Source organism: Beta vulgaris, chromosome 3 (assembly GCF_026745355.1).
Source record: "Beta vulgaris subsp. vulgaris cultivar EL10 chromosome 3, EL10.2, whole genome shotgun sequence".
In the NCBI taxonomy this organism is placed as follows: Eukaryota; Viridiplantae; Streptophyta; class Magnoliopsida; order Caryophyllales; family Amaranthaceae; genus Beta; species Beta vulgaris.
Window position 1 is genome coordinate 7,017,333 of NC_079204.1, and position 12,761 is coordinate 7,030,093.

The 12,761-nt window shown below is 33.0% G+C and overlaps 1 protein-coding gene and 2 non-coding genes across 5 annotated transcripts; all 3 read left to right on the forward strand.

Moving 5' to 3' along the window:
- The first annotated feature begins 2,115 nt into the window (after window positions 1-2,115).
- On the forward strand, window positions 2,116-12,436 carry LOC104888450 (hypothetical protein). Of its 3 annotated transcripts, none has more exons than XM_048640956.1 (14): window positions 2,116-2,237; window positions 2,323-2,474; window positions 2,581-2,629; window positions 3,075-3,221; window positions 4,421-4,518; window positions 4,619-4,688; window positions 4,811-4,901; window positions 5,179-5,248; window positions 5,336-5,431; window positions 5,549-5,648; window positions 5,722-5,799; window positions 5,889-5,980; window positions 6,502-6,659; window positions 12,270-12,436. In XM_048640956.1, exons 1-13 carry the CDS (start codon window positions 2,141-2,143, stop codon window positions 6,652-6,654), a joined length of 1,293 nt encoding a protein of 430 aa, XP_048496913.1. In that variant the 5' UTR covers window positions 2,116-2,140; the 3' UTR covers window positions 6,655-6,659; window positions 12,270-12,436. The 3 variants fall into 3 exon arrangements, with proteins under 3 accessions (XP_048496913.1, XP_010671730.2, XP_048496914.1); XM_010673428.4 differs by lacking the exon at window positions 12,270-12,436 and adding an exon at window positions 8,151-8,416; XM_048640957.2 differs by lacking the exons at window positions 3,075-3,221; window positions 12,270-12,436 and adding an exon at window positions 8,151-8,416.
- TRNAC-GCA (transfer RNA cysteine (anticodon GCA)) lies at window positions 7,481-7,552 on the forward strand. The gene has a single exon. It is a non-coding gene; the product is annotated as a tRNA-Cys (tRNA).
- On the forward strand, window positions 8,214-8,285 carry TRNAC-GCA (transfer RNA cysteine (anticodon GCA)). The gene has a single exon. It is a non-coding gene; the product is annotated as a tRNA-Cys (tRNA).
- Window positions 12,437-12,761: the final 325 nt, after the last annotated feature.

A 12,761-nucleotide genomic window follows, 5' to 3' on the forward strand; every position in this document is an offset into this window, starting at 1 on the left:
GTTTATGGGCTAAAAAAAGTGGGTTTATTTGTGCTTTGACCTAAACCATGTTCCTCCTAATAATAATAGTAATAACAATGAGTAAAGCTATAATAAACAAAATAATATATAGAAACAAAATAATAATAATACTTAATAGTAATGATATATATTTAAAAATAATAATAATAATAATAATAATAATAATAATAATAAGAGTAATTAGTAAAATAAATTATACCAACATAATAATAATATTTAACAAAATGGTTATAAAAGAATGGAACTGAACTGAACTGATTGGAGCTGAACTGAACTGATGGGAGCTGAACTGAAAATAAGTTGGGGAGAACAGACCCTAACTGATAAATAAATAAATTGATAATAAAATTATAAAATTTTATATTGAAGAGGTCTGGTATTTATAAAATTTCACCCAAAAAAATAGTTTTTACTTTCAACTTTTATAAGTCTAAGAAATGATCAAGGAGCGAGAATCACGTCGGTTTATAATGAGGGATGATAAACATCTAACAGTTAGATGTGTTAGATATAAGTTTTTGTTTGTGTATATCACATATGTTATTTGTTTTTCTTATAACAAATAAGAGGAAAACAACACAAACAATGTTTTTATATACACAAACAACATATGTGATATACGCAAATAATATTTGTTACACAAAAACTTATATTTAACACATCTAACTATTAGATGTTTATCATTGCTCGTTTATTATACACAGACACACAACTCCCCTTGATTTCGCCACTATTATTTTTTGAGTTAGATAAATTACTTTCTTGATTAAATGTGCGACTAAGGCTATGTTCAGTTCACCTGAAATTTTCTGATCTGAACTTATCTGATCTGATCTGAACTTATTTTTTCTGATCTGATCTGATCTGAACTTATTTTTTCTGATCTGATCTGATCTGAACTTATTTTTTCTGATCTGATCTGATCTGATCTGAACTTATTTTTTCAACAATATCTTATCTTTTATAAATATATATTATATTATTTATTTATTACTTTGTAAATCATTATTATGCAATACATTATAAGATATTCTTTATAGTGTTACTATTATTATCATTTTATTTCTATTACAACTTTTATACAACTTTTATTATTAATAATATAATTATTATTATTCATTATTATAAGAACAACAATAATAATTATAATCATAATTATTATTATTACTAAAAATAATTATATAACTCAAGTCATTATTTTATAAGAGCACTTATACAATGTTTCACACTTTCCCTTAAAAAAAAGTTTCACACTTGAGAAGTCGGCAAACTGAACTCTTTTTTTTCCATATAAAATAGAACAAGATATACAAACAACTATGACTTGAGCAAAAAATAAATAAATATCGTGCAACTTCAAATAGCTAGAGAGATTTGAAATTCGGTAGGAAGAGGTATACCGAATCTAAATTTATAATTTGTATCTCACACTTAGCTTATTTTGAAATGTAATCCGAACATAGTAGTTTCGTTATCATGAATTTGAGATATCATATTTTATATATTTCTTATTTTTGCGTCAATCTTATGTTCTTAACACGTGGCTTTTAATTTTCTATTATTTAATAACAACAAAATAACTTAATATAATAATAACAATGACATTTATAATGGTAACAATAAGATTAATAATAATTACCAATATAATTAATAAGTACAACAACAACAATAATAATAATTCTTTTGAACAAATGTACTAGTAAATAATAATACTCCCTTTGTATTTTTTTTTATCTTTATCACTTAGAATCTTGACACTATTCACAATAAGAGATAATCTTTTAGATTTTTCTCAATATATTAAAAAAAATATAGTCATGTGGGGTCTTGTTTGATTCGTCTCAATGAGTACTTTATTAATATTCAATTATTATAATTTTTATTAATATGTAGTGAAAGATATTTAATAATAATAAGTTTTTAAATATAAGCATGATATGATCTGAACTGTCTGATCTGATCTGATCTGATCTGATCTGATCTGAACTTATTTTTTCTGATCTGATCTGATCTGATCTGATTAGATCTGAAATAAGCAAAAATAAGGTGAACTGAACATAGCCTAAGCAAAATAATAGTCAGAATTTATAATCTAAGCTGAGAAGCCAACCTAAGACGAATGTTTCATTTTTCACAGCCCACTCATAGTCTCGGACTGCAAGTTAACATGGCTTTGAGCTTATCCTACTGCACCTCTATCTACCTCCATAACCAAGGTACTTTTCTACTTACCCCCCTCTCCTTTTTCTCAGTTCTCTTTGCATTTGTTGTCTCTTTAAAGCTCAATTTTTGCTTTTGCAGTAAAAGTTAGTCATAATTTCAGCACAAAGAAATGCCTTCAAACTGTCAAGAAACTAGTACACTCAACTGGAGTTCCTTCAATTTTAACTCCACCTCAAGAATCCCTTCAAAAGGGCAATTGGGTTAAACTCATTTGTGGGGCCAGCTTTGAGGTAACTTCTCACTTCTTTTTTTCATAAACCCTTTTAAAAACCCCATCTTTCAATTTGTAGAAATGAAAAATAATATAACATAACTGATAATATCTCTTGTATTTAGGATGTTGTTGATATAAGGAATCTTTCTCTAGTTTACACTCTTGCTGGAGGTACACTATATTGTTATGTACTGCCTATGTAAATAACTAGTACCGCCCGTTTGGTAGTTGGTTATAAATGGTGATAATGGGGATGAATTTGTGTGTAAATTTGTGAATAATATCATTGTTTATTCACATGGTATTGCTAATTTATCTTAAAGTGTCCATTTTCCTTCTTGAATTTTCATTCTCATCCAATACCACCTTGTATGTGGTAATGAGTGGTAATGAAAATTGCTTCCCTTTGGAGACAAAAACACTAAGTTTAGGGGTGAGATTGCTTGCCCATGGAGAAAAAAAGCCTCCTCATGAAGATTTTAAGGGTACTTACCTAATAACAGTACCGCAATTTATTAACGACTACCAAACGGGCCGGTAGTGTTTTGGGTTTTTGGAATTGTGGAATTTTGTTTGATGGTATTGTTTTTGTTTTCTTGGAATGCTGTGATTGTAGTTGATTGTATAGACTGTGCTGCGGATGCGGCTGTCGTGAGTGCGGTTAATGAAGGGATTGAAGCAGCGATGAACATTGTATCGTTTCGTAGGCCATGGGTTATGATTAGTGTTAATGATGATGAAGACCTCCATTTTCGTAAAGCTGGTGATTTTCGAATATTTTGTTTGTTTTCAATTGATTACACTAGCAAGGAAGATTGGTATATGTGAATGTCATTGCTTAATGATGCTACACATGCACACCCTTTTTCTTGATTTACTTTGCTCCTGAGGCGGAGGTTGGTTTTATGTCAAATTATAGTGTGATAGGCTAACAATTGTATACAGTTTGGAACAAGGATGAATGTTGTCGATTTTACAAGAATCACTTTTAAGGGGGGATAGAGTGGCTGCTAGGATAGACTTTTGGGTGAGCTGTAATTTTTATAGGATAGATTTGGCAAATTCTTATGGTGTTAGAAAAATTCAGTTTATGGTATCCCCCTCACCTTTCCCATCTTATTAACATGCTGCTGGGTGTTTTCAAAGACATTACAGCTCCTAGTATACTGCTATATATTGCAAGAGGTAGGTCATGTACTCTTATTGGTGTCTTGACCGATGTAGATATGTTGATGGTTGTGAGTTGTGATACCATATGGTATTTGATACCAAACATCCCTGGTGAAACAACCATAGTAGGAATGAACCCCTCATAGCTGGGACTTGGAGTTGATCCAGGCTAGATACATCGATGAGACGATGCCATTTAATATGATTGTTCGTAGCTTCTTCCTTCATCTAGTCCTCCAAATCTCATGTTTTGTGTCAAGCGGACTCTTCATTTCACCTTACGTACTAGTATTGAATTTTAAAACTTTGAAATGGACGCTATTGGGTATGGACACTTTAATTGAGGCCAAATTTTTTTATCTATATTTATTTGTTTGGAATATGGCTATATCCAACACCTTGTCCATATTCTTGTCTTGATATTTTTAACCAAGTTATCTGACAAATCTCGTAAATATTTGGCATACATGTTTGGTTTCATCCCCGTTGTAATAGCTTTACTTAACGGTCCTATCTTTATCTCTATTTTTTATAAGTTATTATTGGTTGGGGTGAGGTTTGAGTTTGACAGACCTAATTACCTTTTGAGTTGTCGAAGCTTTCTTTACTTTTATTGGTAAATTTTTTCAAGCCTAGAGATGGTAATTTAAACATACGCATCCTCATTTTTCACAGTGACAATAATAAAGCTACTTTGTTCATTATATTGCACAGCCTATTACTGAGAGAATCATTTGAATTATTCATTGTTCAATTAGTAGCTTTTTAGTAAATCAATGTTCATATCAACAGCCTTTGATCCACTGGATTGTCCACTGGATTGTTCAAGACCATGTGAGGCTGTTTGTCCTGCCGATGCTATAGTTTTAAGGAAAGAGGACGCCTTGGAGGTATAATCTTAATTCTAAGCAATACTTGTATAGGAGTTCCTCTTGTTTTATGATCTTTACGGAGATTTTACCTGTCTTCCAAATATCAATTGACATGCAGGGAGGAGTGATCAATGAAAGATGCTATGGGTGTGGACGTTGCCTTCCTGTCTGCCCGTATGATAAGATAAGTGAGTAGTTCTCCATCGGTAGTTTGCCCTTGCTCCTTTGCCATTTTGGATATTGCTTTACTTAGTGCTTTTAGTAATTATTTGTTCATCATTCTCTAGTCAAGATGCACTTATTATTTCAGAGGCAATCACATACTTGAGAGATGCTGTTACTGCTGCTCAACTGGTCAGAAGAAATGATGTTGATGCTATTGAGATCCACACAAACGGAAGGTGAGCTAAGATTTTGTTACAGTTCCATACTTAATGGCCTTGAATCTTTTTGTTAAAGTTTCACTTGTCAGACTACCTATAACAAATAGCAAATAGATATATCCTCATTTTTTATGTTTTCATAATAAATGATTACATCAAAATGTGTTTTTGTTTGATCTTCTGTTTCTGTTTTGTTGTCTTCAGTTCCCTTCTTTTTCTTCTTCTTCCTCTTCCTCTTCCTCTTCCTCTTCCTCTTCCTCTTTCTTTTTTATTAACCTTCAGTGGTGTTCATCAGGCAAACTGTTTCGTTTGAGGAGTTCTGGAATGAAATGGGAGATTCTGTTAGCCACCTGAAATTAATCGCTGTGAGACTGAACATGCATCTTCATACACAATGAGGTCAAGTTGCTATGTTTGATATCTAATGTGCACTTTTACCTCGTACCACTCAGATAAGCTTACCAGATGTGGGTAAAGCAACTACGACCCTAATGAGCACAATGTTCTCAATCATGAGACCAAATTTAAGTTGCTACAATCTATGGCAGGTTTCCCTTCTCTCTTTCCATCTAGATTCAATAATTTAATCTCATCTATGGCAGACCAAACTGTATGTTTCCCTTTTTATGTTATTCTTGTAACCTGGTTATTAATTCTGCCACTAGTTGGATGGACGCCCAATGAGTGGAGACATTGGACGAGGAGCAACCAGGGAGGTACTTGCTTATGCTGTTCGCTTGGCAGCTACAGAGGATAGACCCCCTGGTTTGTTTGAATATTATCTGGATATTTTGGCACTTTTTTGCCTCTCTTGATTGCTGAATGTTAGCTCTTACAGGCTTTCTTCAATTGGCTGGTGGCACTAATGCCCACACAGTAAATGGGTTGAAGGAAAAGGGACTTTTTCAGATCAGGAGTAATATTCTGACCTTTCATTCTTGCTTAGTCTTTGTTGGTCTCAAGTCTTTGATTTAACCCTTTCTTTGCCTTAATCCCTTTGTGTAGGGAACCTTGAGGATGGTATCTTGGCCGAACAAATGTCTGGTTCATGCAACTCATTAATTAGTGGGATAGCATATGGTGGCTATGCTCGGAAGGTTCTATTTCATCTTTGGAAGATTTCATATTTTCCTCTAAAATCATATACTCCCTCTATCCTCAGATTAATGTCTTGTTTGACTTTTTGAGTCAAATGAATCTTTGACCTTAAATTCTCACTACTAGGTTTATCTTAATGTATAATCTCAACATGCATAGGTTTGGTAAGTTTCACTAATATGTACTTCTAATAAAGATGTTAATGGTCGAAGTAGTAGAGTAGAGACTGTTAAAGTCAAACAAAACAGAATGAGAATTAGTCGTTCCTCACTCTCTGTCACACATAAAGTGAGCCATAAGGTCATCAGAATTCATTGTTATGATGTTATTGGAAGCTTGGGAGGTGATGGAGATGTTCTGAATACTCCTCATGATTTCACAATATCGTTTTTGTCTATGTTTTTTATGCTGCCTAATTATTAAGGACAATCTTGAAAACCATTATGTTGTCTTTTATGTCATGTTTATCTAATTGATCTGTAATACTATCTTATTTACTAGATTCCATGTTACTTTTCAGATTGTTGGAAGGATATTGAGATCCATGCAATCACAGCATGGACTTGCTTATATTGAGGATTATCCCGTGTATTTAAGTGAGGCACTAAGAGAAGCCCTTGCTCTGGTTGGATCAGTCAAATGCTATGCTCAGCTTGGCATCGATCAAAAATAATTCAGGTCAGAGTATTTTATTGTCGAATTTCCTCTTTTTGTCAATAAATTGGAGTTTAGTCTATATAATTTCTTAGTGAGTTTGTATTGTTACTTGTTAGGACTGCTATTCTTAAATTTTGGAGATTGCTTCCTTTCATTCCCTTGTATTTTTCTTCTTGGAGATCAAAGAAGTCTTCTCTCAAGACTATACCTTATAACTTGCAATAACATAATACGAAAATGAACAATCCAAGTGTCCTTATCATGGTGGGCTTGAGTGTGATCAACTGCGATGTCTTAGGGAGGTGACGTAGTTAAGGGGAGATATAGACCTGAGTGACACGTGCCCGCGCCTTTAAATTTTCTGCTTATATCAGCTGCAAATTTCTAAGACAGTAACTTAGAGCATGTCTGCAATAGTGGTGGCTGGTTTGAATTACTTGGTGAAAGTAGTGGTGGACGGAGTCTATTAAGGCATGTCCATTATCGAGGATGGAAAACCGGTGCTTGAGATCCAGTGAAAATTTAATTACTCGGACTTTCTCTTGTTGGAAAGAATATGGATTCTGTGCAGTTGCATTATAGTCACATTAGTGTTTGACATAAACTTGAATCCGAAGCAACTTTGAATTAAAAGCTTGTTCAACAAAGATCCACCTTGTTTTACATTTGATCCGGGGATCACCCTAATGTCATTGAAGATGCAAATAGGGAGAATTTGTAATCACATAATCCGTTTTAGAAAGATCATGTTGGGATTGTTGATGAATTAATGGAGATAGAAGAGCATGAACGTTGCTGCTTAGGTGATAATTATGATTTTTGTTAGGCTTGAGAATAGTATTGGGTCCATAGCTCAGTGGTAGAGCATTTGACTGCAGATCAAGAGGTCACCGGTTCGAACCCGGTTGGGCCCTTTAACTTTTTTTATTGCAAGTTCAAATTTATATCAGACAGATATGTAAGTGGATTTCGGTAATTTATCGAACTTTTTTAATCACAAGTACAAATTTATATCGGATAGATATATAAGTGGATTTCGGTAATTTTATCGAAGTTGCTCTGAACCGCTTCACTCTGGTCTCTTTGCACTTCCATGTTATATCACATTCTAATGATGAGTTTATCCCTCATACTCACTCTATACATGACATTTTTTACTGGTCAAAAAAAATATCCTTTGCATGGCAAGAGTTTTGGGAGGAGTCTTGAATATCAAAACCCAACCCAAGACTCTGTCCAAGACTTTACGCAAATATAGCTGAGTCTTGTTAAGTCTTGCCACAAGACTATGTACATTGTGCAAGACCGTCTTCAAAACTCCCAATATTCTCACCCTAACACATCAACATCTCTGATTCTCTTTCACTCATAATTTTTCATATTAACCTTTCTCTCTCCTTATAATCAAAGTCATGTCAATCATTGATTCATTGGTTTTCCTGAATTTAATACATGGGCTACACTTTGCAAGTATTTATGAAAATGGCTTTTGATTTGATTGTTCATTTTCAGGTTTTTCTGAGAAGAATTTATGTATAAAATAAGATGGGAATGTTAAGTGAGACATTCACAGATGGGTCCATAGCTCAGTGGTAGAGCATTTGACTGCAGATCAAGAGGTCACCGGTTCGAACCCGGTTGGGCCCTGCTTATATATATGTTTTGTAATTTTTCCACTGAGATTTGGTCTCCTTCTTGGTCTTGGTATGCTTTTATTTTAAATCTAATACTACTACTAATGAAATAAGATGATGATTACATTAAGATGTATCATTATATCCAATACATAATGATAATATTTTGTATACTACTATATACTTCCTCCGTCCTCTATTAGTTTACCCGTATTTCTTTTAAGGATGTCCCTTATTAGTTTACCCCTTTCTTTTTTTTTTTCCTATTTTTGGAATGGGACCACAAGCTTTTCATCACACATACATTCAACTTTAAAATAAAATAATAGTTTATCTTTCTTTCTAGAGAACGTATTGTGTCGGACTCGTCCGACCATAATTTTGATCGGACGACTTTCAGGTGGTTCCAATTTTTTTTCAGGTAGTCTTCATTTTTTTTCAGGTGGTTCCAATTTTTTTCAGGTAGTCTTCATTTTGTTTTCAGTTAGTCTTCTTTGTTTTTCAGTGGGTTTTTGTGCTTCAGTTAGACTTACTTGGGTTTCAGTTGGTCTTTATTCTTTTTCAGGTAGTCTACATTTTTCTTCAGGTAGTCTTCATTTTGTTTCAGTTAGTCCATTATTTCTTTCAGTTGGCCCATTATTTCTTTCAGTTGGTCCAACTGAAAGAAAAGAAAGTCTAACTGAAAGAACAGAAAGTCCAACTGAAAGAACACAAAGTCCAACTGAAAGAAAACAAAGTTCAACTGAAAGAAAACAAAGTCAAACTGAAAAGAAAACAAGGTCTAACTGAAAAGAAAACAAGGTCTAACTGAAAGTAACTTAGGTCTAATATTAAAAAAAAAACACTAACCTCTACTTTCCTCTCACTTTCTCCTCCTTCTTCATTTCTCTTCATGAATGAACGAATTTGTCATCCTATACTCCAATCTTTAAAGTTTTATAATTCGACCGCAAAGGCTTTGGACAGGGAAGCAGGTTAGAATTAATGTTTGTCTGTGGCACTAGATCAGTCAAATTTATATCTCGGTGTTAGAACTCTGTTTCTTTGACCTTATGGATAGAGTTTGACAGTCTACAATGACTTTTGTGTAGGTCATAACTGCCATCTTGAATCATATAACGAGAGGTTGTCTACCATTTACTGCCAAAAAGCTTGCTAAAATTGCACGAGAATATTTTGGGATGAATGAATCAAAGAAGAACAAAGATGAAAGTCTTAAAACAGCTGGTGAACCTTGTCGAAAGAAGAGAAACAACAATGATGAGATTGGAGGAGGAGATTGAAGAAATTAGGAAGAGAGAGAATAAAGTTATAAGCATTCTGAATGTTTCTACGCAAAGTGATGAGAACTTGTTTTGGGCTCAGACGGTCTGTCTGACCCAATACTTTCACTGCTTTCTATGACCCACAACATTATTTCTCCTAAAACTTTGTGCAAAAGAAAGGGGTAAACTAATAGAGGACGGAGGAAGTATTAGTTAAAATTTTGTCAAGTTTGTAAAAATGGCCTCAAAATACAAATTATTCCTTCAATTTAGAATTGGAAAAAAAGTATTGGTTGCTTGACATAATCGAAACCGTCTTAAGTAAACCTCTATGTTGGTTGAATGTATTCCTTGCATCCTTGCATTCTTGGTAAACTCGCAAGCTCCAACATTATAGAGGAATCAAATTTACTGATGACGTATTTGACATGAGAATAAGGATAAAGATAGGGAATTGATTGATAGATGGGATAAGAATAAGATTGGGATAAATAACAAATTAACTTAATACCCTTACTAACTTCTACTTCTCTCTTCCTTTCTTGCTTTTTATTAAGGATAAAATTGTATTTTTAGTCTTTTTCTTGTCCCTCTTAGGTATATGTTAGTGGGATAAAGGATCGTTTTATCTTCATCTTTATCCCAATGTATTCCTCACACCTCTAAACAAACATAACACATTTCTGCGATTTCTTTCCCCTCGTCCTGTATCCCTCAAAACAAAAGCCCAGTGATATATTTTTTTGACATAAAAGTCCCGTGATATTTTTTTTTTGACAAAAAAGCCCCGTGATATTTTTTTGACATAAAATCCCCATGATAATTTTTTGACGTAAAAACCCGTGATATTTTTTTTTGACATAAAAAACCCATGATATTCGAATAAAAGTTTTCCGGGAAGATCTAAACAATCTCCTATTTTTCTCCAATTTCCTAAAATAATTTGTTCCGGTTTTTCGTTCTCAAATAATTCATAGAATATTCATGTCCTCTATAAAAATTTATTCCACATTAGAATTGTACACCTTTCCAACATAATGTTGTTTATACTGAAGACATAATAATACATATATTAAAATCGAAGACATAGAGTAGGAGGTTATTATATTTTTATAAGGTTTTTCACTCTTTTCGTAGTAGGGAAGCGAGCATTTATTTGGTCGATACAAATAAAACTTTCTCATGTGTTCATGTGCGATTGAAATTGACTAATAGAGGTTATAACAAATATAGTTGATTGGTATACCCTTAAATTATTACTATCATCATATGACAGATACTATAGTTTTAATGTCGCGTGAAGTGAACACAAAGCCAAATTTTTGCTTTTTTTTTTTCCGGTGAAGTAATGACTTCTGTATACTTCCTCCGTTTTTTTTAGATGTTACACTTTCTATTTTAGGAAGTTTTAAATTAGATGTTACACTTTTATTTTGGGTAATAACTTCTCTCTATCTATCTCCTATCACATGTTCACATGGGACCCTTTTGCTTTTCATTCTCTCTATCTCTCTCCTCTTCAAAAATTACCTAGAAGTCCGTGATTTGAAATGTGTAACATCTAATAAAAAACGGATGAAGTATATGTATTTTTTTAAAATCTGAAGATCAGTGAATTGAAAGACTTCTTAAGAATTAAAAGGTTGTTAAAAGACATCATAGTAGTACTACATTGAATTTTGTGGTAGAATTAGTGAAGAGAAAAGTCAAGCTCTTTTTTATTGAATTTTAGCGGTTGGTTGTTAGTTGTCACTAGTAGTTGCACTTTGGAGTTGTTTAAGGAATACAATGAACTAAATGACTGACCAAAACTAGCAAAAATTTAGCTTTAGCAATAAATTTAATTTTTGCAATAAAATTGACTATATTTTCCCTTTTACTTAGTCTTTATACTTTGACTTTTAAGATTAAAGTTAGAAAGTTTTCATTATATATGCGCATCTATAAAATAAAGAAGAGTAAAAAAATATTGGAGGAGATCATCTCAGTAATGGTCCAGTTTGGCAAATAGAATTTAGAGATGAGCCGTTAGGCTCCGATTGGTAGAGCGATTTACAGTGTAAAATGATTTTCATGGAAAACAATTTACAATGGAAAATACAATTCCAAAATTAGTTTTCCGTTATTTGGTTTCATGTAAGAAAAATGGTGAAAGAAGAGGAAAATGAAAGGGAAAGTAAAGAGGTAGAGAGGAGAGTGTACAAGAGAGATAAGAAAACCAGTTTTTCCTTCATTTTAAAAGGAAAATGGTTTTACATCATTGGGAGAGTAATTTTACCCCAAGGAAAAAAGATTTTACACTCTTTTTCCAACCAAACAATGTAAAAATTGAAAATAGAGGGAACAATTTTTCGAGAAAACGTTTTACGCCCTACCAAACAGAGCCTTAGAGTTTAGAATTTTACCTTTTTGTTTGGTAGATTTGACTAACTTTATACATCAATGTGTTTGGTAAAACTTAGTTCATTGCTAAAAGTTGATTATCCTTTGTTTGTATAAAATGATTTATGAACATATTAACTGATATATTTGTATTAACTGATTTTTGTATTCGATTCTTCTACAGTCTACACTCCGAGCTACTCCAGTATTAAAACTTCAATCTCCCTTTGTTCTTTAACAATTGATAATTTTCCCTTTAATTGACATGCTTTCCTTTAGTGCTTTAAATATTATTATATACTCATAGTATGTGTTATACATATTTTATTTGACGTTTGTTTGTCTTTTAGGGGGGTTGGTTCATCTACGGAAGATGGCAGCATGTGAGACGCGAGGGTGGGCTTGCATTAGAGCATGCATAGCACGGGGCACACGAGGGAGACGAGATCACAACTTACAAGTCCACATTCGCTAAAAGCTACACTGCAGTCTGCAGCAAGTAATGTTGGTGATTGCCTCTAGTGAATAATGACAACAAACTTTTGAGTTAGGGTTTCGCTATGAAACGAAGTGAACTAAAATGAATAGTAATATGTGAGAATAAAAGTATTATCTAGAGTTGAACTAGACTGAATTAGAAATAAGCGGCAGAGAACAGGCTTAGTCTTATAAGAGATCGCCTATTTTTAAATTAAAATTAGGCAAGGACAAATCCTATATTAAAAACAAATTTAGCCCAATAGTGACTAGTTTAATTTCTTTCAGTAACTAGTTTAATCCATTTGGTGATCAAGTCTACTTTTATATTAAAATTAGACAGCCTCTTTTAATAATTTGTGCAA

What these genes read in the sequence shown, in the direction of transcription:
- LOC104888450 (XM_048640956.1), top strand. Translation starts at nt 2,141, where the DNA reads ATGTTTCATTTTTCACAGCCCACTCATAGTCTCGGACTGCAAGTTAAC. An exon ending in CCTCCATTTTCGTAAAGCTG is followed by an intron (nt 3,222 to 4,420) that starts GTGATTTTCGAA and finishes TCATATCAACAG; the next exon opens with CCTTTGATCCACTGGATTGT. An exon ending in CTGCCCGTATGATAAGATAA is followed by an intron (nt 4,689 to 4,810) that starts GTGAGTAGTTCT and finishes TTATTATTTCAG; the next exon opens with AGGCAATCACATACTTGAGA.